This window comes from Chaetodon auriga, chromosome 12, assembly GCF_051107435.1.
Source record: "Chaetodon auriga isolate fChaAug3 chromosome 12, fChaAug3.hap1, whole genome shotgun sequence".
NCBI classification, from domain to species: domain Eukaryota; kingdom Metazoa; phylum Chordata; class Actinopteri; order Chaetodontiformes; family Chaetodontidae; genus Chaetodon; species Chaetodon auriga.
In genome coordinates, this window is record NC_135085.1 from 15,406,672 (window position 1) to 15,428,833 (window position 22,162).

General features: G+C 43.0%; 1 protein-coding gene across 1 annotated transcript in view; it reads right to left on the reverse strand.

Moving 5' to 3' along the window:
- Positions 1-21,851, reverse strand: part of cdh2 (cadherin 2, type 1, N-cadherin (neuronal)) — a 59,438-nt gene extending 37,587 nt beyond the window's left edge. Inside the window, exons 1-2 of the mRNA XM_076744114.1 lie at positions 21,517-21,851; positions 19,700-19,808 (exon numbers count right to left, since the gene is read on the reverse strand). Of these exons, the coding sequence (XP_076600229.1) occupies positions 19,700-19,808; positions 21,517-21,576 (169 nt within the window). The 5' untranslated portion in view covers positions 21,577-21,851. The remainder of the gene's footprint in view (positions 1-19,699; positions 19,809-21,516) is intronic.
- Positions 21,852-22,162: the final 311 nt, after the last annotated feature.

The following is a 22,162-nucleotide window of genomic DNA, read 5'->3' on the forward strand; positions in this document are numbered from 1 at the left end:
GAATAGCAATTCCCTAGACTGGAATTGATCCTATTTTTTAAAGTGTATGAACAGACCAACAGGACTGATGGGGGCTGCATCACTTGGTCTGTGGCTGGTTTTATTACTTACACGGCTTCTCATCTGAGGCTGCTCTCCCCACTTATCCACATACCTCTGATTCACTGGAGTGGGCGCAGGAATTATGTTTTTTCACTAGCTTGATCTCATTACTTTCATTGGCTGATAAAACCCCGTGCTAACAGTGAGCTTATTATTTATTGTTTTGAACAAAGTCTAACTGCACCAGGTGTGTGAGCATGCTCATACAGATGCAAGGATTTAAACAAGCAGTCCGGGGGTGATCATAATAATAATAATAATAACCTTTTATTATTTTTTTTTCTCATAACTTCTGTGGTCAGGTATGGCACAGCTGCTTATTAACTAATATGATCTCCCACTCTATTTCCTCTAGGACCACACCAGACAGATCCAGCAATATACATGGACACTCAAGATGTACGGCCTAATAACTCACATTATATGAATTCAATAGCACATGTCTATAGTCCTGCATGGTTGTTGATGAGAGCAGTAAAACAAACTTTAATATCCCAGTGTGTTAGAACTGTTAATGATCAGTGCTAAGGGCAGTTAGGCTATAACTCACTGTCCACGGCCACCTTACTGCCAATGGAGACAGTAATTCTCATGCTAACACTATACGTGAACACTGAAGTGATGTCCCTCTGCAGCATTCATAAATAACATCCCTTTGGCGTTTTTACAAGCTTACCAACTCTGTGACGTCAGCCCTGAACTTGCAGATTCCTAAAACTCACCACATGATCTGATTCATCATCCCCAATTGTTTTCTTTTTAAAGCAGCATGACATGACCGTTTTTGAAGGTTATTCATCAGCATGTGATTTGGCAATCTGAGGGCAAATAATTCGTTCGCAGAGGTAGGGCTTTGGCAAAGCTGACGAGTACAGCGAATTATGGCAAACATGGCATGCTATATGAGATCACAGACTGCTGGCCAGCTGTGTCTGTTGATGCTGTAGAAACCCTTTCAAGCCCCTTCAACATGTGGTTTGAATCAAGTACATTAGAGCTCATACTGAGCTTTAAAAACAAGCAGAGGTTCCATGTATTTGCAAATACTGGATTAATTAAAACGCTGAAAAACATATCATAAAACGCATCTCGACATGGAAAAATGCTGACACTGTTCTTATGCGACCGCATATTTCAAAAGCACAATTCAAAAGAGGAAAAAAGAAAAACACTTGGCCAACTGTTTCAGTGTAATCCAGCGACTGTATTGAATTGAAGTCTAAACAGCATTTGACAGTGAGGTTCACTTTAACGGCACAGTCCCATGCATTCAAAATCAAGAATTTCACTGTATAATGTAGTGCTGAAGTATCCAGACACATTTTTCCACCTCTGAAAATACTGTTCAGGTGGGAAATATTCAAGAAATCAAAGTGGTTTAAATTAAATACAGCTACCACGGCCCACCTCTTACAAATGTTCAGACATAGACAGACATTAGCCACCAGCTACCAATCACACAGGGGTAAAATTTAACCACATCTTTAGTTTATTGAGTTTGAAGGCCATCCTTTCCTCAAATGCATTATTCTGTTACACTGAGCAAAATCAACATAAAAGTAGAGAAAAAGGTGTTCAAAAAATACTGAACACTGAGAGCCATTAAGTCCAGCTGTGCAACTTCCATTACTGAAGTGTCAGACAAGGTGCTGTTATATTCATTAACCCTGATGGGGAAATACGAACTTTTTGTCTTGGGATCGTGTTTAAAACTAATGAGTCACTTGATTGGAGACCACTGTCCCTCTGACACTCCATACCCACAATATGAGGCCCACAAGTTCAACTCACATCTAATACAAATCAGTCATGTGCAGTAGTGTATTGGGTACTCATATCACTTTTCAACCACGTACAACCTATTACTATCCCATTATGTGTTATACAGGTTTGTTAAACATCGCCACATTAATTAAAATGGCTCACATTTATAGACGATCTGATTTCCTCTATGGCTGACATAAACGGAGATTGCCACCACTATATAGTCCAATAATGCTGCATGATAACCAGTGTTTATCCTGTTCATATCAAAGCAAAGAGAACCCAGCGCACCCAGGTCAGAAAATTCATGTTGAACCCCCTCATACTGATGACAAACACAGTTATTTTTCTCTGTTTCTCTGGTGTGAAATGTAAAACGTCTGTGACCAGATATGGACAGTTGATGCGCTCAGATACAGTCTGGGAAAGGGCGTTGTCCGTGAACCTCGGCGTGTTGCTCCATCTTGTGTTACATACACCCCCCATCCTTTGTGCACAGGGACAATAACAGCATTTGGGGGGGGGGGGGGCTGACAGGGGGATCTGGTTACCTTCCTACTACCATAACAACATATGGAGGAGGCTCACTTACATGACAACAGGTTCATCTTCCTATATTTCTCTCTGTGCTTTTTAGACGCCTCAGGACACGTTTTGTTAAGCAGTAAACAAAAACACATACAGGAGAGAGAGGGCGTAGTGTAGTAAGGCAACGTGTTCACAAAGGCATCATATCCACTTAAAGATAAGCGCAAGTGTCACACCGGCTTCAATCGTTTTATTGTATCCACACTCACAAAAATCAGTGCGCACATACTCAAAATAAACTGCGTGTGTGGAGGAAAATAAGTGTATCATCCCTCTGTTTTGTACGCTCATTTACATAATGTGGGTGTATAGGGGTCAAAGATCATCCCCATCACAAATCCCTTTGAGTGAGGACTCACAATGGGCAGGAGCTGAATGCTTTTAGCCTAGCGGCAAAGGGGAGAGCGGCTCCTCCCTTGGTGCTGCGTTCCTCCATCCCTAAACTCGCACCCCTGCTTCATCCCATTATTCACTGAGTTCACCGTTGTAAAACAGTCTTAGAGCCTGCACTGCACTGCAACCTGAAGCAGTTTGCATATCAGTTTTCGAGATGAGGTGTGGCAAAGAGGAGAGGAAACAGAGTGAGGCAGAAAAAAAACCTTGTGAAACAATGAGGCAGAGGTGGGGGTAAAAGCAGAGAGCTCTACTCGCTGTTTTATTGTATCCTGGTCTGTGGCAGAAACTGTGGGGCTTCTTTCAGCTGACGCATTAAAAGACCCATCCGTCAGAAACAGAGCTCAGTGTAGTCCCTGCAGACTGGCAAAGTGGAGACACTTTCCACTGTGCTGGCCAACACTCCTAAACCCAACTAGTGTAAATAAGATTTCCATTGGCACTCATTATGACCAGCATACAAACACGGCCATAACATTCCACAGAAAAGACAACAATGAAATTAAAGACATGGTGGGAAGGAGGATTTTTCCACACCCGCCAAGCGTAGCTAAGCAGAAAGTTTACTACCTTTCACCCTGAATAACTTTCAGTGTTCATTATCAGAAAATGTGTAGTTCACGTAAAGTTCATTCAGCATTAATTGGAGAGCACGGCATTTTGAGGACATTAAGTCAGATTCCTTCCTTGAAAAGTACAGTTGTTGTTTTCCGGTTGGGACTTGAACCTCAAAGACGGCTATTGTGCCGGAAGCCTAATGATTAAGTATGCAGGTTTCTGTCAAAATAACAGCAGATATTGTGGAGTGTCTGCAACTGGGACAGTAGCAGATACTGTGCTACATTCTGAGCTGGAAGGCCTGGACAGGAAGGGGATAATGTGACAGCTGTAGCGACCCAGGATACCAGGAAGACCTGGAAGCACAAACATTTGCCTTTCTGCCTCACTGGAATCCACATTAGGAGGTCATCGGCATTACAGAAACCCCCAGACATGACCCGGTGGCAGCTGTGCATGGGAGTTTACAGCCCCAACACAAACAAGAGATAGGGTGTTCAGAGAGGGATGGGTGCTGCCATGCATGTGCAGCATGACACTGACACACTATCCCTGACAGTGTGCCTGCAGTAAGTTAAATTACCATTCACGACAGCCAGTTCCTTAGGACCAAGTACACATTTACGTATATTTACTAAGAACGAGGGGCTAAGGATGAGGAATGAGGCAAGCGGTAACATGAGAGACCCCATTTGCATTGTAAATCAATCGGAATAACATCGCCAGGGTCATGTGATCTTACACCAAACACTGAAATGTTTGATGTTGTCCTTGCATATGTCCCACTCAATCAAGCTAAGGTCTTCTGCTCAAGTAGACCAGTGGGAGCTGAGCTTTTAAGATCAATGTAACATATGGAACACACCAAAGTGTGAGGGAGTGGCGCCCAAGGGTTAGATTTTTAACACAGACAGGCAGCTGGTGCCGTGAGCTACGACAGCAGAGAATTCGTATGGAATTCAATTCCCCTCTTTACGGCTGTGGAATTGTGGGCAAATTGTGGAGCTTCTCTGCTAAGAACATTAAAGAGGTTTTTTACGGGTCTGCTAGCAGAGAGCAGGTCATTTTAATGAGTGACGATGTCCAGCCCATGCTCCTCCTCGCTTTAACTGCATGTTGTTTCAAAGCCTAAGTTGGACCCTCAGCTGCATTGGGGACATCTGGCCCTGCCATCTACAAACATGGCTCTTAATGGGTAATTACAAAGTCCAGAGGCCTGGGAATACGCTTCGATTTATAGTTCCAATGTATCCAAATCCAGAATCCTCTGTCTATCATGGCCACATTAGGTTATATGAGACAGGAGGCCCATCAGACCTAATAAGCCTTATCCTTTCCAGAGGATAGCCATTAAACTCCCCCCTACCGTGCCAGCCCAGCCATCAGCTTCCAGTCTAGTAAATTAAACAAATGAATGGCGTCCTCAGTATTACAATTAAAGCATAGAATAACATGAAACTATGAAGCTCATTAAAGCTCTACTCCATCTACACTCCAAGCAGAGCCCGGGAAAACTCAATTAGAAATCATTTATAAGGCAGACGTCCAATGTGTGTATTTTGTTTCAGCCTTTCAATGCCAGGCTCATATTCAGTCCTACTATATGCCCGTGTCTGAGCTTGGGTGGGAGGGTGAGAGGGAGGCAGGTTACACAGAGCCATTTTAGTTGCCCCTGACAACCCATGGCTTTTGCCAAGTTGAGCCCTCTTCATTTAAGTTCCCCTCTTCTTCACTTCACTCTTCCTCCCTCTTTTTTTCAGTTGGGGGTCTCCTGCTTTTATTAAGCCCCCTCCCCCTTCCGTTACAAACACAAACGCGTTATCCATGTCAAATCCATTGGCGACAGCCCGGGGAAGTCAATATGGAGCCAATAGATTCTCTGCTCTCGCTGTGGAACTCCTGAGGCAGGGAAGGCAAACACAGCTGAATCTACCACGGACAGCTCAAAACAACTGTAACTACTTTTTTTAATCTAAGTCAAGAATGTATTTTTAGGGACAAGATGGTATTTTTAAAAAAAAAAGATTCAACTGCTACTTCTTCAGTCTGTTTTTCTTCCTATCGATGTACAGGTAAATGAAAAAAATGTAAAGCCTCCGTACTGAAATGAAAAGCTGGGCATGTGAGGGAAAAGAAAGAACCTCTTCTGTGTTGGAGTGTTGGTAAGCTCGGAGCCACTGAAAAGGGGATTTTTGTACAAACACATTAATCTGTGTACTTAATTGAAGTGCCTGAGCAAAGAGAAAATTCGGCAGACAAAGAACAGAACAATCGGTGAAAACACATCGTTCCTCCGATTTCGATTTGGATGCATAAATAAAAACACTGTGCAGAAATCATTCTGTGCAGTGCGTGAAATATCAGCTCAGGAGAGCAGAAAGACACTGCACAAATAAATATAGTATCATGCCTTGCTTTCTGCAGTCTTTTTTAGCAATTAACACCTGCCAACAGCCTTTCACCCTCCTGTCCTGAGCCGCAGGTGTGAGGAGAGCAATGTGTGACCTGATGAAAGACACACTGCCAGTTCGGTGCCAAACAGTCATTTCCCCTCACTGATAGGCCATTCTTTATTTAGCATAGCCTAAGGAGGTATGCTTAGCCACTATACAGACTAAAACACACCGGCACCAACACTAAAAATAAACCATTACCACCAGCACAGTCCACTGGTCACACATTAACCACAGAAAACCAGCTATTCGCTGCCTGATATGATAGTGAGTCTCGGAATTAAACACATCAGACAGAAAACAGAAGAGGGAAAAGACTGAACATGGCATGAAACTATGAATCGCCACCTGTACGGCACTACTTCTCCCACTCTTCCTTCTGCTCACCCAATGGCCAGAACTCTAGAAGTGACAGTGAATACTAACAACGCGAGCTAGTGTCTCCTGGGCTTCTGTACAGCAGGCACGGCATAGAATCATAAATGAGCGACTTTGACGGAAAACGCATAGGCTTACAGAAAAAAAAGGGGTGAAGGATGAGCAGCAGAGGAGGCAATGAATTTAGAGGTTGGGGGATTTTCGATATGACAGGGGGTAGTTATTTGCTGGCAGCAGCAAGCCCTTTACCAACAAAGGGCCTTTCATATTTCCTGTGAACAGAGACAGAGACTCCCATTAATCCCGGAGGGAGGGCTCATCTCAGGCTTCTCCTTCGCACATAAATTACTCTTCTTATGCCCTTCCTCCCATTACTGCTCAGTGTTTACAGCATAAAGAGCAAAGAAAGAAAGTTAGAGGAGCCAGCCACACATCTTTAATGCGTTAGGCCACTCTTAAAAACAGTTATGTCGGTGCTAATTCATAACACATGTGCCAACATTTGCTTTGCTCCAAGCCACAGTCAGGAAGCTGTGGCAACCCCGCTCTCTTCGTCCCTCCTCTCATTCTGTCTCTCTATGTCTCATTTCTGTCCATATTTCTCATATGGGAGGAGTGAAAAAGCTCTGCCCAGCTGTCGCATTTTTGAGCAGATGAAACCCGCTCTGACGGGCAGAGAACATGCCAATCCCCACTTATCCCACACAGAATGGAGTTTAACAGTGGTGCACAGCTGCCTGCGTACACATGCTTAGACCCCTTGGTGGTCTGGTGGAAGGCATGATAAGCGGCTAAGGAACCCGTGTGGCACGCTGAGAATGGATTTTCAAGAAGTGGAGGAGAGAGAGAGAGAGAGAGAGAGAGAGAGAGAGAGAGAGAGAGAGAGAGAGAGAGAGAGAGATGGGGATGGAAATGGAGAGAGAGTAAAAGAGAAAAAGGCTAAAGAGGGACAGAAAAACTCCCACTTATGCATGTGCCCAGTATCTGGACCGCCTTATTTCAAACAGACATAAATCAATGGTAGTGCAATTGCATTTTCCAAGTGCACTGCAGACGGACCAATAAATGAAGGCCGGGGATCAGAGGATAGGCTGAGGAGAGGCTAGACACTGCATTGGCTGTTTCATAGAATACTGTTCCAGCTGTCAGCAGGATCCCACACCTAGTGCTGCACTCACACATAGTCTTTAATGCTTGCGACAGCCCTGTTCGTAAGGTGCTCAGTGTGAGAGTGCTCTGCTTGTTAGTTTGTCTACCAATAAAAGTAACAACAGCCACACTGTTGAGATTGTACTGATTATACTTGTAAGAGGCATAAAAATGTGGAAGAATCATCTCATCTTCACGCTGGGATGACCGTCAAACGTATCACTCAAAATATTCATTTACGCAGTTGTACTTTAGTCCCCAGCCCCTGGACTCAACACTGTGAATAATTGTTAATATTCAAGTCTGAAGTCATAACAATGTGGCGGCGTTGCATGCTTGCATGTACTATATCTGCAGTCTAAAATCTCAAACACAAAAGTGGATTTTATTGTACTCCATCTTGTATCATCAAATATCTATTACTGAAAAGCCACAGATTGCTTTCACACATCAACGTGTAGCCTCCTGTGGGCCGTGAATCTTTCCTCTTTAGATTGGTTTCATGTCTACGAAAGACCCAGAAATACACAACTTCAGATGAACGCGTGACAAAAAGAAATACATTCAATATACAGCATTATAGCTCATGAATAAATATTATCTTTTAATCAACTACCCAATCTTCCAATAGATGTATAAGAGAACAAAGTGTACTACTGTTGTCCACTACAGTCACTGCAGAGAATAAGCCTGGTAAATACAGAACAAAGCCCTGTTTGTGTCTTTTGACCTCAACTCTCCTAGACAACACATTCTTGGTAGGACAGAGGGGAGACATTCAAACGGGTTCACCACAGTTGTTTTTCCGCTATTTATCCAATAAGATCCCCTTTAGAAGACAGGCTGTGTGCGTGTGTGCGCACTGGGGGTGGAGGAGTTGCTTTAAACAAACACTAAATACTGAAGTAATAATGCCATGTCAACCTGATGGTTTATGGTCTTGGCAAGGCATCCACAGCACACTATTTAGGACTGCTCTTGGTGAAAGGAGGTCTTTGTCGACTAGTAAGAGGATTTCTTAAGTTTATCTGTTAGTTGATTTAACTCCAAAATGTTTGCCACAAATCGAATGAAACCCCATTGACTGCTGGGCTACAGGGAGCAGCCGTGTTGTTTATCATCAATGCTTGTGATTGACAGCTTTATCAACCACTGACAGGGATTTTAAAATTGCATACAGTACTACATCAGAGCATGGTGAGCGTAAACAGCTCGAATGGATTTCATTATCCATTACACGTAACCACAGCAAGACCTGAAATGGTGAAACATGCCACCGCTACCTTTATGAAGTGTTTCTTCAACTTGCCTTGATTGCTCAAACAACCAAAGGTGTGATTTTATCCATCAGGCTGTGCAACACCAACACTTGATGACTTGACGCACTTTTCCTCCTGACAAATGCATTACCTTTAAAGAAAGTGCTCGGTGTAAAAAGCAGCATTTGGTCCCAGGCCACAAAATGGCCCACAATGGGAACAACAACAGTGAGCTTCAACTGTTATGTTGTCGACTTCTAGCTGTTCAATAAGTTTACAGCACATACTGCAGAATTCAGATATCTGTATCCACACTCAAACTCAGCTGAAAATTTCTAGAAATCTCTTTACTATTCCAGTATTTGGTGGTCATCCTCATTTTTTTTACATGAACTATGAGTGAACTTCGGCTTTAGCATGACAGCCATGTTTAGCTACAGCATCATCACATCCTAGGTGCATGTTTCCCCCCCATCAGCTAGCACCCACTTGTCCACAGTCCCCGCTCGAGGTATAAGCTTTTGCGATATGGAGATTCTCAGGTCCAAAATAGCCCTCCCACTCATACATACCCCTGCTGCCCACAGGCAAAGATAATGTTTTTTTTTTCCATTTTGCACACACTGTACATTTTGATAAGTAGTCCACCTAAGCACGCAAATAAGTCCCCCTGACACACGAATATGGATTGCATTGACAAACAGCACTCTCAAGCACGCAAAAATTCGCATGCATTAGCTCTTTTACCTCATCCTCTGGCTATCTCGTTGCTAATAAACAAACACTTGAAAAATTCAACAAGCTCCTCTTAATTAATACTGCAGTGGAGGATGGCTAAGGCAGCATCAGTGATTCGGTCACTGTTCTTGTTCTCTAAATGACGTTATAGCTAAGCCCACTTGAAATTTCTGAGGTATATGTATGAACACAACAAATGTACAATATTAAAAATGTCCTTTAAGTTGGACCTCACCGGGGACGTCCTCTAATAACAAAAACACATTTATGGTACAAGTTCTCTCTTTTCATCTATTGCTTATTTCCACTGGGATGTGATTGTGGTCCTATGTACAAACAACGCATCAGGCAGAGATACGCTTCTCCAGAGTCAATAAAAATGGTTTTAGTTGAACCCCATAAGGGACCGGTATGATTATAAACACAAGTAGTGGAGCTGGAAAAATAACATCATAGCATGTTGATCCAATATAAATGCATGCCTCCCCTGCCTCCCACCAGGTTTTACAGACTGGGAGCTCTGGGGGAGGACTGGGCAGAAATAACATGTGCTCAATCTTCTCTGTCCACGGCTCTCTTTCTCCGCAGTCCACACAACATTCTTTGCATGCTTCATTTTATTCAAATGCTTTTCTGCCTGTTCGGCTTTCCTCCTTTGTCTTACAGCTACAAACGTACAAGTAAATCACAAGCAAAGAGCCACAAAGACAAAAAGATTTGTGAGTGAAATAAAACTGTGAAAGTCTTGTCGAGCAGTTCAAATCGCCTTTGCAAAAAAACTTTGATTAGGGATTCCGAGTCCACAAAATCCTTCATCTGATAATAATGACCTCGGTTCAAGATGTGCTGCTGTAATGTGTTTTGTGCTCCAAGTGTTAATCCTTCAGGCATTTCACGCATCGCACCCTGATCTCTCCCAGACAAATTCAGGGGAACATTATGATTCAGTGTAACTGCTGCTGTATGTGCTCTCAATTTCCACTTTGGCAGAAGACAATTGGTCAACCAGTGTCAGAAAGTAATGATTTAAATGCAAGAGAAACTGGGGGATAAAGTTGTCCCCTAGGTTTGATTCAAAGCCCAGCTCTTTAATAAGCCCAATTCATTTTCTTCATGGGTCTGCCTCCTTCTATCACTAGTGACAGGCGTGAAAGGTCAATAACCTTGGCTCATAGCCCTCATATGGTTAGCAATGCCATAAATTAATGGGTGAGGCCAGTATTCCTAACTCTTCAAGTCAGCCGAAGGAAGCTTATCTTCTACAAAGGTCACAGTGCTTAGAACACTTAGTGTGAGAGTGAAGAGCTGACACAGGACCTATATAAGATTGAGTGTATTGCACTCTGCTGGAATCAGATGGAAGGTAGGTAAGTATTCGGAAACCTCTGTTACTGTTGTCAAGTTTGCAGAGTTTGCACTGTGTTATGAAAAAAAAACACAAAGAACATTAGCTGAGACTTTGGCATTTCTGTCAGTTTACACAAGAAATGTTATGGCTTTATTAAGCACCATTTTTAATATTGACATAGAGTCAAATACCTCTCTGAAATGAGGAAAAGGTATACTTTATTTGCTTTGCTTATTGTGGTTAAAAATAGGAACACCTACACTGTAATGTAAAGCCTGCAAAAAGCACTACCTTGAAAGTTTTGGTTAAGACTACGTTTTCTCCTCCAAACACCAAGAAATTAGACCCTCAAGGCCACAGGGACTTTCTGGTTGTTTTTATGGCCTTGATCACTTCATCATATTGAACAAATTTGGGGTGTTACCTTTCAATGGGATTTACCTGCAATGTGCTTTTGACGGTCATCCTCACCTTATAACCTAGAAGTCTGCAAAAGAATGTGACCCTTATTTTGGTAAAAATATGTCAGTACTGGACTGGGTAAATGAATTCCCTCCGCCTCAACACCATTAGCAGGGTTTCCTTTTTGATCTCAATTTGCAATTTAGGGAGAAATCAGGAGTGTTTGGTTTAATGCAACTAATCTCCTGCCAATCCAAACACAGTGAAATCATTGTCATGTACCAATGAGACTAGTTAGGAATGCAAATATTGATTTTAATACAACGAATCATGCAGCTCTAATGGACAGCCGCCCCCAGCTCACGACCTCACACAAGAAGATTCCACTTGCCCAAGAAAAAAGGGCAGAGGGCCAAAAAAAAAGGAGAAACTAGTGAAGAAATTTAAACCATTCAGAAGGTGAAGAGACCCAAATGTTTTATTCAGGACTATAGATAAAAAAAAACCTAAATATTTGACTTACATTTGTCAGGTGGCAAGAAGGAGAACTCTACTGGGATTCTTATGCTGCTCTAACTTTTGATAGATTTATAAAAAGAACACTGTTTGCTGAGGTGTAAGCTATAAGACCAGAAAAGCAAAACAGCTGTTGTGAAGTCTGTGATGGAATCTTCCTGTCACTTGTTCACACATTGTTTAGAAATCTCTTGAATTTTGTGCAACTTGATGAATGAACACAGCCTCTTCTTCCAACTCATTTTCTTTCATTGTGCCTACTTCTTCAGAGTAATTTACAACAAGAGAGACTCAAATCAAAATCTTTGTTATTCACAACTGTTATGCCTTAAGCATTTGTCCATACACCCCATTTGCCCAATACACAAGGTTATTTTACGCAAGCTAGACTCAAAATGTTTGAGGAAATTAGCAGCCCTTCATCTTGTAGCAACAGTTATACCCTTCAGTAAGACTCTACCCCCCTCCAGCCCCCGTCCTGCTGAGCAGGCAGTGCTACAGGAAATAAAGTGGCGACATGCTGCACGCTCTTTAATGCCTCAGTAAATATCGACAGAGGCAGAGATAATATAAACTCAGACAACGCGGGCCGCAGAGCGATATGTTGCTCGCTGCCATTGTGTGCGCTCAAATGGAGGCAAGAAATTGCTGCAGGTCAATCATAATATCCGTGTGGTGACGGCAGACACTGGTGTCAGCAAGGCCTGGTGACAGTAGATCACTTGAGACAAGTAATATGGTGGGCTACATATGCTTATCTGATGAGTCAACAGTTTGGGTGGAGGGGAGAGATGGAAAGCAATGTTCCCAATCACCAATCCAATCAACATTCAACTAACAGATTTATTTACTTCAAATTAATGTAATGATGTTTTTTTTATCGTGTAAGAAAAGAAAAAAAAAAAACAGTAATACCTCTCACCCTGGAATGATACGATCAATCAATACTGAAAGGGACTTTAGTCATATCCTGTCTCTCAATGGACATGGACACACCAAGTTTTAAAAAAAAACTTGTCATAGTAAACTATCAAAAAAACACCACTGAAATCACACATCACACTCATGACTAAAGCCATGAAGCAAACAAGGTCACTCCGAGAAACAAGCTCAGTTGCAGAATAAAGGACTAAATGCTACAGTACTGTGCTTGCATTACTCAATTAAGTCACATCAATCACTGTACAGAGCCAGGGGAGCTCCTCCATCTTAAAGCTCGTGTGCAGCAGGGGGAACAGGGAGGGAAGAGAAGGGAGTGGTGGATGTGATAGAGGGTTGGATAAAAGGAGAAGAGAACGTCACGGGATACGACCTAACGACTCATCAGAGGCTAGTGTCCAGAGAGGCGCTGGTGCGTTGAAATTGAAGCCTCCGCCGGAACACAATAGTTGGCGTGGCCTGCAGGAGGTAGACGTCTCTTCCCAGGCAGGATATTGGCCTTTGTGAACATGGTTACAGTATCTGGGTCAATTAACGTGTCCCTGCTTCAAATGTCTCTTTTGTTGTCAGAGGAATAATAGTGTGCCAATTCATGTAGCCTCTTGAACACAGCTTGAGGTTTGTAAATGTGAGCTATGTGTGTCACTCGCATACGGAAAAAGGCTAAACATGAGGCTAGTTCTGTTTCTATTTTCTACATATGCTCAAACTATCTCATTAATATATTCATTTGAGTGTTAGCTTCCCTCTTTGACCCTGCACACAAAGACTTTGTGTCTGCCTGCTGTCTGCTGTTCAGTGCTGTTAAATCTACATCGAGCCGCTGAATGTACTGCTGTCTAAAAACAGCAAAGCTGAGGCTACACGAAGCTAAACGTATTACCTTGCGAACAAAAGATTTAAGAAGAGAGAGAAAGTAGTGGGGACTGGGAGTGGCTTCCCTTCACATGTCTGTCGATGGAAAACGTGAAGCCGAGGTACTCTATAGTCTCATCTACCTTAACATAATGAGAAAAACAAGCAAGGCAGAGAGAAAAACTGAGGGCAAAATCGAACGGGGCTATTGCACAATAAACGGCTGGGGCAACACTGCAAACAGAGCTTTCTTTGTAGGGACAGGATCTGTGAAAGAGATATGGAGTTGTTTGCTCTACCAGCCAAAAAAGGCTGTCCCAGAGAAGAAAAATGGCAGTGGAATCCACAAATCAGTCCCTAGAAAAGTAAACAGTCCACTCCATAGTGCTGATGTATTGTCTTCTTGGTGCAAGCTGGCATTTTCTTTTCCACACTGGTTCCAGCATTTCACTGGTGAAAAATAACACTAGCCTAGTTATAAGAAGGCATATATGCAGAAAGTCAGGTCAATACAGCTATTTATACATGGCCTCATTAAATAGCGGGGTCATCTTGTGCACTTCCTGGGTGTTCTTCACATTAAATAGGAAACATCAGAACCAGTCTAAACCAAGACCGAACCTAGCTCCCTCTTGTGTTGTGACAAACAGGACAGGATTGTTTTCGAAAAATAAATACATCTTCTCTCTTTTGACAGTCTTTTTAGATGGAAGCACACACATCAACTTTAAAACCTCAGTAATATAGCATCACAGACAAAGGGGCCCAGGTGTGATCTAGAGCCAAATAACCCATAAAGCCCATCTAACCTTCACATGACTGTGTGAGGGAGCAATATAGTGAAAGGTCTGCTTTTCAGATCTGTATCCAGTCCCGGTAGATCATGATTGACAATGAAATTTTGATTTAACAAATCTAGTTACACGTAACCTTGTGAAAAACAAAAGACAATGTACGTTTAACGAGATTAAACAGCATGGTCTGACTGCTGATTTTCAGTCACATCCCGTGTTCATAGAGCCAGTCTAGGTCAATTATTAGCCCTTACCAACAGCTAGTTAGAGAAGTATCTGTTACCAGGATCCGCCCATACACTTCTAAGTGCCGTCTGGGTTGAACAAGGTAATTATATGCCAAGGACAAACCCCCCACACTGACACAGGAACGAGAGAGGAACACCTTAACTGCTGCCCAATGTCAGAGCCACACACTCTTAGGTGCCAATAGCACAGGGCAGGGCCTGCAGCTGATAAGAGCGATATGAACAGAGGTGATGAGAAGGCATCAGGATAATGTCAGTCCTCCACAAAATACTTTATCTGCATTTCGGCATTGTTCAAGTGCCTGTCTGCCTCCAAACATGTAGGGATTATTTTCAGACTACACTTGAGTTTGATTCAGAATTTGGAGGCTACAAAGGTCACACATAAATAAAAGATGTCCTATCCTGTCCGAGCAAGTTCAGAAAGCACACCCACAAATTGGCCACAGACGGATGCACTTATAACTTATAACTAACATTATGATTGTATTTTTACAACAGAGCCTTAGGACTGCTGTGATCTTCTGACAAATGGTTGTGGGGCCCTACCACTAGCGCTCGACCAACTCTACTGTCTTGCTATACTGTAGGCAAACTGCAGGTTTCCAAAAACCATATACTGCCAAGATTCAATCTGCCGTCACAATATGTGGTGGTTATCTAGGCCATGGCACTCCCAGGAAAAAAACAAGACACAGTGACGGGGAGATGAAAATAAATTTATGCAGGCTGATAACAATAAAGAATAAAACAAATTCAACCCCAACCCGCCAGTGATGCTTTAGCTGGGAATTGGAGCGCAGCCTTCATTACAACATATTGATCACTGCAAACAAAGACCCTGGATTCATTGATCCACTTCCAGAAAAAAAAGAGGGGGGATGGGGTCAATGAACTGCTCTTACGAATAAACTTACAGTGAAACTGCTGCCTTAGCTTATAAAAATGGAGATCTGGAGTGCGAAACACCACCAAAAAGAAAAAGACGGTCATGGGGTCGCTCCTGGTGTCCCGCAATGACAAAGAGAATATGTGAAACATGTAGTGGCTGCTATACAATTAAAGAAGAAGAGCTTCACAGGGTCTCATGTTGCTCTTCATTTTTCTCATCTGCTGCATGATGGCTCCTCTGTACTGAAGCATCTCATCTTGAACAGGGATTTGAATATTAAGAAAGTCATGTCTGGCTATTGAATTATTCAGCACTGGCACAGACATCAATGCAGACCTCATACACCTCAAACATAAAGATCTGAACGGCAGACACTCTTTTTCTGACACTGTGGGCTTCAGCAGATTTTCTCTTCCCGACTATTCCTCAACCTATACTGAATATTTCAATAAACAAGAGAGCTACCTAAAATTCAAATTGCAATGTTCCAGAGAGAGTCCCTTACAGTCCTTGGTGCGTACCACCAGGGCTATAATCGTTATTTACTGTCCATCATTCTACTGGAAAAAAATACTGACAAACTTGCTTTGCAGAGTGCCTGAAAACCCCGGATTTTTGGAAATTTGCCTATGTCTCACTCAAGTGATGAACGATCGACTTTGTAGGTCACAACAACATGAGGTAGGGGTTCCACGCATTTGAGAGCCTCCCTGGTGACGGGTCAGGACCTCTTTGGCCGGTCTTTCATTCATCTATACCTCGCCAGGAAACCCCCACCAGCCTCATCTCAAATGTGTGGGCAGTAAAAAAAGAGTATGTTGCCGAGCACTTGGCCCAGTTTACAGGAGTGGGTCGAGTAGGGTCACGTCTCACCAAACACTGGGGCCCCTTAAACACATCTGAGTGGCCCCAGCTGTACCCAGGGCCATCAGAATCTTAACAGAGCGCAGAGAACCAGAACAACATAAAAACGGGTTCAGGCTGTGCAGAAATCAGGATTTCGCTAATTCAATGTTTTTCTGGTCGAAGGGGTGAAATTTGTTTTTTTTAAAAGGTTTGCCTTAAACAAACACAGAGAAGTAATTATACTTTATGATAGATTAACTGAAAACCCTGAGATATATATATAACCCAAGAGAGGCTTCCAGTTCATGTTCTCGTTGCTGACGTTGACATTAATTGCTTCAATCACATTATTTAACTGGTCAACTGTAAACCCCCCCTCCCTGCTCCAACTCATCTCTGGAGCCAGCTCACTGGACCCTCTTGACACGCTCATATTTAAAGCACTTGAACCGAGGCTAAAGCAGACTATAGACATACTTCCCTTTCATCACCAGTGCTCACATAATTGTCAAGGAAAAGAAGTCAAACACAGGCTGTGGGGTGGAGGAAAGAAAAATGAAAGCAGAATAGATGGTTGGGGGTAGGGATGGCAGAACAGCAGCATAAGAGAGTATATTAAGCTCAATTAGGCTTTTGGGCTTTTCATTAACCCAGTTTTTAGGGAGGGAAACCTCTGCTGAATAATGCTGCGAGTCTGACTCACTTTGCAACCGCGCTTTAAAGGGCTCATCTGGAAAAAAAAAAAAAAAAAAAAGCTGCACAATGTGTGTCAGCTCTCCAAAGCCACCAGAATTCCATTAGACACCCAGGGGCAAACCACCCGCAGCCGCAGCCTACCTGAAATTAAATGCAATTTAGTAAAACAAGTCACTTTATCAATTGACTAAACAAGATAAGAGGAAACACTGCACTAGCGTTAAAAGACTTCAGCTGCTTTCATTTGTATGATGGTCTGATGATAAATAACTATGTTTGGTCTTTTCTCTCCAGTCATTATCAAGCAAGAACAGACATTCCAACATTAAAAGCAAGGTCATATATGCCCCAGAGGGTGGACAGTGGGTAACCTCCGTTGTGGTTTTGCATCTGCAAACAATGAGCATAGCCTCCCTTTCATGGATCACCGGAGAGGACTCATAGAACAATCGTCCTTCCGGGTTTTTCTCTTTAACTTTGAAGTAACGCATTTTTAACAAATCTATCAAAATCAATGGGACATTACCTGGCCAGCAAACGGTTAGAGCAGATCTTACACCCCCTCAGAATGTGATTTAATCTTAGACTCAAACAGCTATATTAACTGGTTGGCCACAACTGCCATCATCAAATCCACAGGATGTCTTTAATTTACTGCATACAATGTCAGCTGTTTACATGTGAGCTGCCACCATTTCCTGGCTCTACAGACCTCAGGATGTGTATTCTCTTAATCAATAACCACGAAGACACTCCAATTAGATGAGACAAAGATATCTAACAGCTCACCCCCACTGTGTCTCTTGCATTTTCTGAGGTCAAAAGCAATACAATATGAGCACAACAGTCTCATATTACTGACACCTTACACAGCACATCATATTTCTAATAAGCTAACTACCCACCAATAACTTCAGGAGATGTCATTGGAATTAGACTACTGGGTTATTTATAACATGACAAAGCCCATGTGTTCATACTTCCAGGTACAGTTAATAAAATGACTCCAACAAGATTAATTCAATAGCTTTCTATTCATTAACTAAAGCCTTTCAGGGCACAATGGACAAAGTTAATGAAATGCGAGGAAACTTAAAGCATTAGCCCACTACATGCGGCTATCGAAGCATCAGTTTGACAAAAAAAACTGAGCTCCTAGTCAAAGACAATATGCCAAAACAGCATGGTGAAACGAAAGTTGAAAAACTTCAGGCATACTCCCCACGCTGTGGAGGCTTTGTCTTTCAAAACATGCCACAGGAGCTTTTCATTAGAGAATGTGGTTTCATTAACATCATCCCACGCTGCTGAGCCCTGCTGCATTACAATGACACAGGAGTACCCCTCTCTGTCAAGGAAATCTCCACAGAGCAACAGCTCACTGGGGGAGGGGATGGTAGAGAAAAGAGGAGTGGGGGTAGTGCAGGGAGGGGGGCAAACAAAAGGGAACCTGATTACCCCCGGTCACGGCTCATCCACAATCCAACAGAGGGAAATCCATCACCTGCAGGATCAAACGGAAACTTGTGCACAAGGTAAAGCCCAGTGAAAGCTGTACCCACCCACCTAAACACTCTCTTCCCTCTTTCCTTTCTTCTCTCGTCATTGCTACCCCCCCCACCACCACCACCACCACCACCACCTCTCTGACTCACACCGACGGCACTGTGCAAGTTTTAGACACACACTGTGAAATCCAACACAAGTGAGAATGTTTTCTGGTCCGAATGACCTCAAGGCTCTAACCTCTCGAATGGCACACTGGTGATATAATCCAGTTTTTATTACCATCTGTACGCCTGCATTCAGTTTCACAGTTGCTGCATCCTCATTTTGCTTATATTAAACTTCAAAGAGGCAGTATTGGTCATGCCTGCTGCAATGTAATGGACTACTGCAAAAAATCATTATTTTCCACTTCTTGTTTGCACCAGGTTATATGTTAGAAAAAATACAAACCTGCTGCAGCTAGGTTTCCCACAGAAGGACAATCGCTGTAACAAGCATTTTGAAAGATACTTAAATTGCTGTTATTACTGCCATTGAGTGGGCTTAGCAGTGTAACACTGCAATTTGACACAATACCATATTATTCTAGCAGGAATCTTTGGGCAAGAAAGTGCTTAAAGTAAGAAGCAGAGATCCTTCTTGCATATGGTTTGAATTTGTATTGAAGTGATTAAATTAGGACAAGACAAATGCAAAATAATGACACATGATAGTGGAAATAATTCAATTCACCAGCACAAGGAATTGAAATTTTAATAGCTCGGCTATTTGCTTGATTAAAGTTGCATAAGTATTCAAATGTGTGGGTAATTGATTTTTATTCACTGCAATAAGAAGTGCCCCTAGTGCAATCAACAAAGTTTTCCCACTTTTAATGACAAAGCCAGCCAGTAAATATTCGTCTCAACAAAATGCAAATGACAAAAACACTAACTGTTTAGCCACAACATATGACCTAGCATTTAAGGAACAATCTGGTTAGGTTTGTGCGTGCTTTGCAGGAAAACACAGCATGAACGCAGAACGGACAGGAGCTATATAAAGTTGAACCACATTTGAGCTGGTTTACAAGGCAAACTACACGACTTGCAATACCACACAGCTACACTGAAGCTAATTGTTTAAATATGTCAGGCTTGTTCTGATCCTCCCTGAAATGTTAACACATGGAGGCAAGCTCGCACAACTGATATGCATGCCAACACACACACTCAAACACAGACATAACAAGGATCCAGCACGGAACAGAGCCCCAAATATTTCCCCACTCACCGTTAAGAAGGGGCTGTCCTTTCTCTGTGATATCTGGCACCACAACCTTGTACACATCTTCAGAGAAGCCTGGCCTGCATGGTGGGGTGCCCCTGCCCTCTGCTGCAATCTGTGATGGTGGGGGGAGGGGGGGGGGCAACAATGAGTCATAAATCAACCTTCAAAAATGCACTCTTTTGCCTCCAAAAACCTCTTGGTCACGTTCTGAACTCCCCACAGTCGTACAAAAGCATCTGTTGTTTTTATAGCAGGGACCGCAATTAGGATAATGAGGCCAAAAGGGTTAAGCATTAGCCAAAAAGCATGGCTAGGCAAGAACAAGCTCCATTTGTCCCTCAGGAGGGGCCCAGGCACAGCGAAGGGTTATGACCAATTCTCTCGGTCGGCCCCTCTGATCAACACAACACCCAGGACAAACACTCCACTTTGAAGTGCAGGAACAAGGGAATAAAAAGTAAATGCTAACGATCCACTGTGGTGGGAATAAATATTTCTGTGTAAATGTCTGAAAAACAAGGAATAACAACTGCTGATATCTTAAGAGAGCGCGAGGCCTTGACTGTGATCAATATATGGCTTTTTTTCTGCCTCGTTTTGAAAGGGAAAACTGTGCTTGGGGTTGTCAGCACAAAAGATTTAGGGAATAATGGGGGATGCTGCAAAGAATAGAAGAAAAACCAGTGAATCACCAGCACTGGTGTTTCCACCAAGCATGAATTTCTCTTTCAGTAATCACCAGCCGTGAGAAGTCACAAACAGAGCAAAACTGAAGAAACTGCTCTGGTGTCCAGGCATGTCCAAAAGCACACCATCACACAACCCCGGCATTGATTCAGCTCCTAGGAACAAGAGGCCTGGCCCTATTTCTTTGCATGCTCTCTCAAAAGAATGTAAAACGAGAGGAGCCCTGCTGAAAAAGAGCATTGTGGGTATCCGTGCCACTTGCCATTCTTAATCAGAGGAATTTAAATGGAAAATGCTTGCAGACTGGGGGGAGGAGCAGAGCCGGAATTCTAGGACGTTACAGCAACAGCACCAGGATGTACATTTCTAGAAATTAGTGTTAACACAGACCTTCAGTGCTTTACAATAATTATTTCAGCTGTAAAATATATTTATATATTATATAACTGTGTGGCTGCTCTGAGGACGTAGTTTTAACTAAGCAGCCGCACAGTCAAGGAAATAAATTATTTCCACAGAAACACAGACAGTTCCCATCCTGGCGGCTGGGAATCAGTCAGTGTTACATGTAGTTAGGCTATATATAATTTGTGCGACCGCAATTTTACAGTAGGCTACTTTTCATTGTTGCTCATAGCGGCTTTTGCCAGAGAGGCAATTAACTCGCCGGGGGGACAGCGACACGCTGCAGTAATCTACATAAATATTAAACCTAAACTAAATATAACCAAGTGAGAACTGGGTTAATGTGGTCCTGTGTCGCTCAGACAATAAAACATTCAGCTGTTTGAACTCTTACTCTTACGTCATTGCAATTTTTTTTATTCTTCCAGCTGAAATAATTAAACGTTCATTTGAACGTGCGCAGTTTTTAAAAAGCTAGCATCTCGTGCGCCTACAAAAGGACCGTTAGCTAGTAATGTAAGTTAGCCTAACTACTATAATAGCCCGTGCTCGAGCTACTTTATGGCGAATTTTAGGTACATTCATGGTGCTGTTTCCATGTAAAGTGCCTGTGGGAAGGAGAGCGGCTCGACCGGGCTCCTAACTCCACAAACAGCATCGCTTCAGCACAACAAGAGCCTAAACTGTCCGGTGTAACTCCTCGCGAAGCCGCTCGGAAATCACATTACCTGCAGTCCTGCCAAGACCGCCAGCAGGAACAGACCGCTGCCCTCGTGTAGTGAGTACATTGGTACGGCCGCGACTGCTTAATTCCCCGCTTCGGAATCCGTGTCCAAAAAAAAAAGAAACAAAGAAAAATTAAAAAAAAAAAAAAATATCCGTCTGGCTCAAGTGTGGCCGCGGTGAGAAGGGTCCCTCTACGACAAAGGCAGGAGCAGCAGCAGGAGCGGCGGCGGCAGCATGTAGCAGCCTCCTCTCTGTCTATCCAGGCAGTAGTGAGGGAGAGCGGTGCCTGGTACTGAGGCTGCTGCTCCCTCCCTCCCATCCAGTCCAACACAAAAACAAAAAGAGCCCCGGCCACTAGTCTATAAACCGCCCATCTCTCTGTCTCTCCCTACTGGCCACACAGCCAATTTCACTGCTGGGACGGGAGCGGGGTCCCTCATGTTAGCCATCATCCCAAATGACAAGAGTATTATAATATTCACACATAAGATCCCAGTTATGCTCCTTCGCAGTGTGTGGTAGTCAGTGTTGCGTTCATGGTCTCAATGGTCTTATCCCGCATTTTGGCATAGGCTACGCGTGTTTTTTGTTTGTTTGTTTTTAATTGTTTTGTGGTACTATCATTGGTGGAAGTAATACTACTAATAG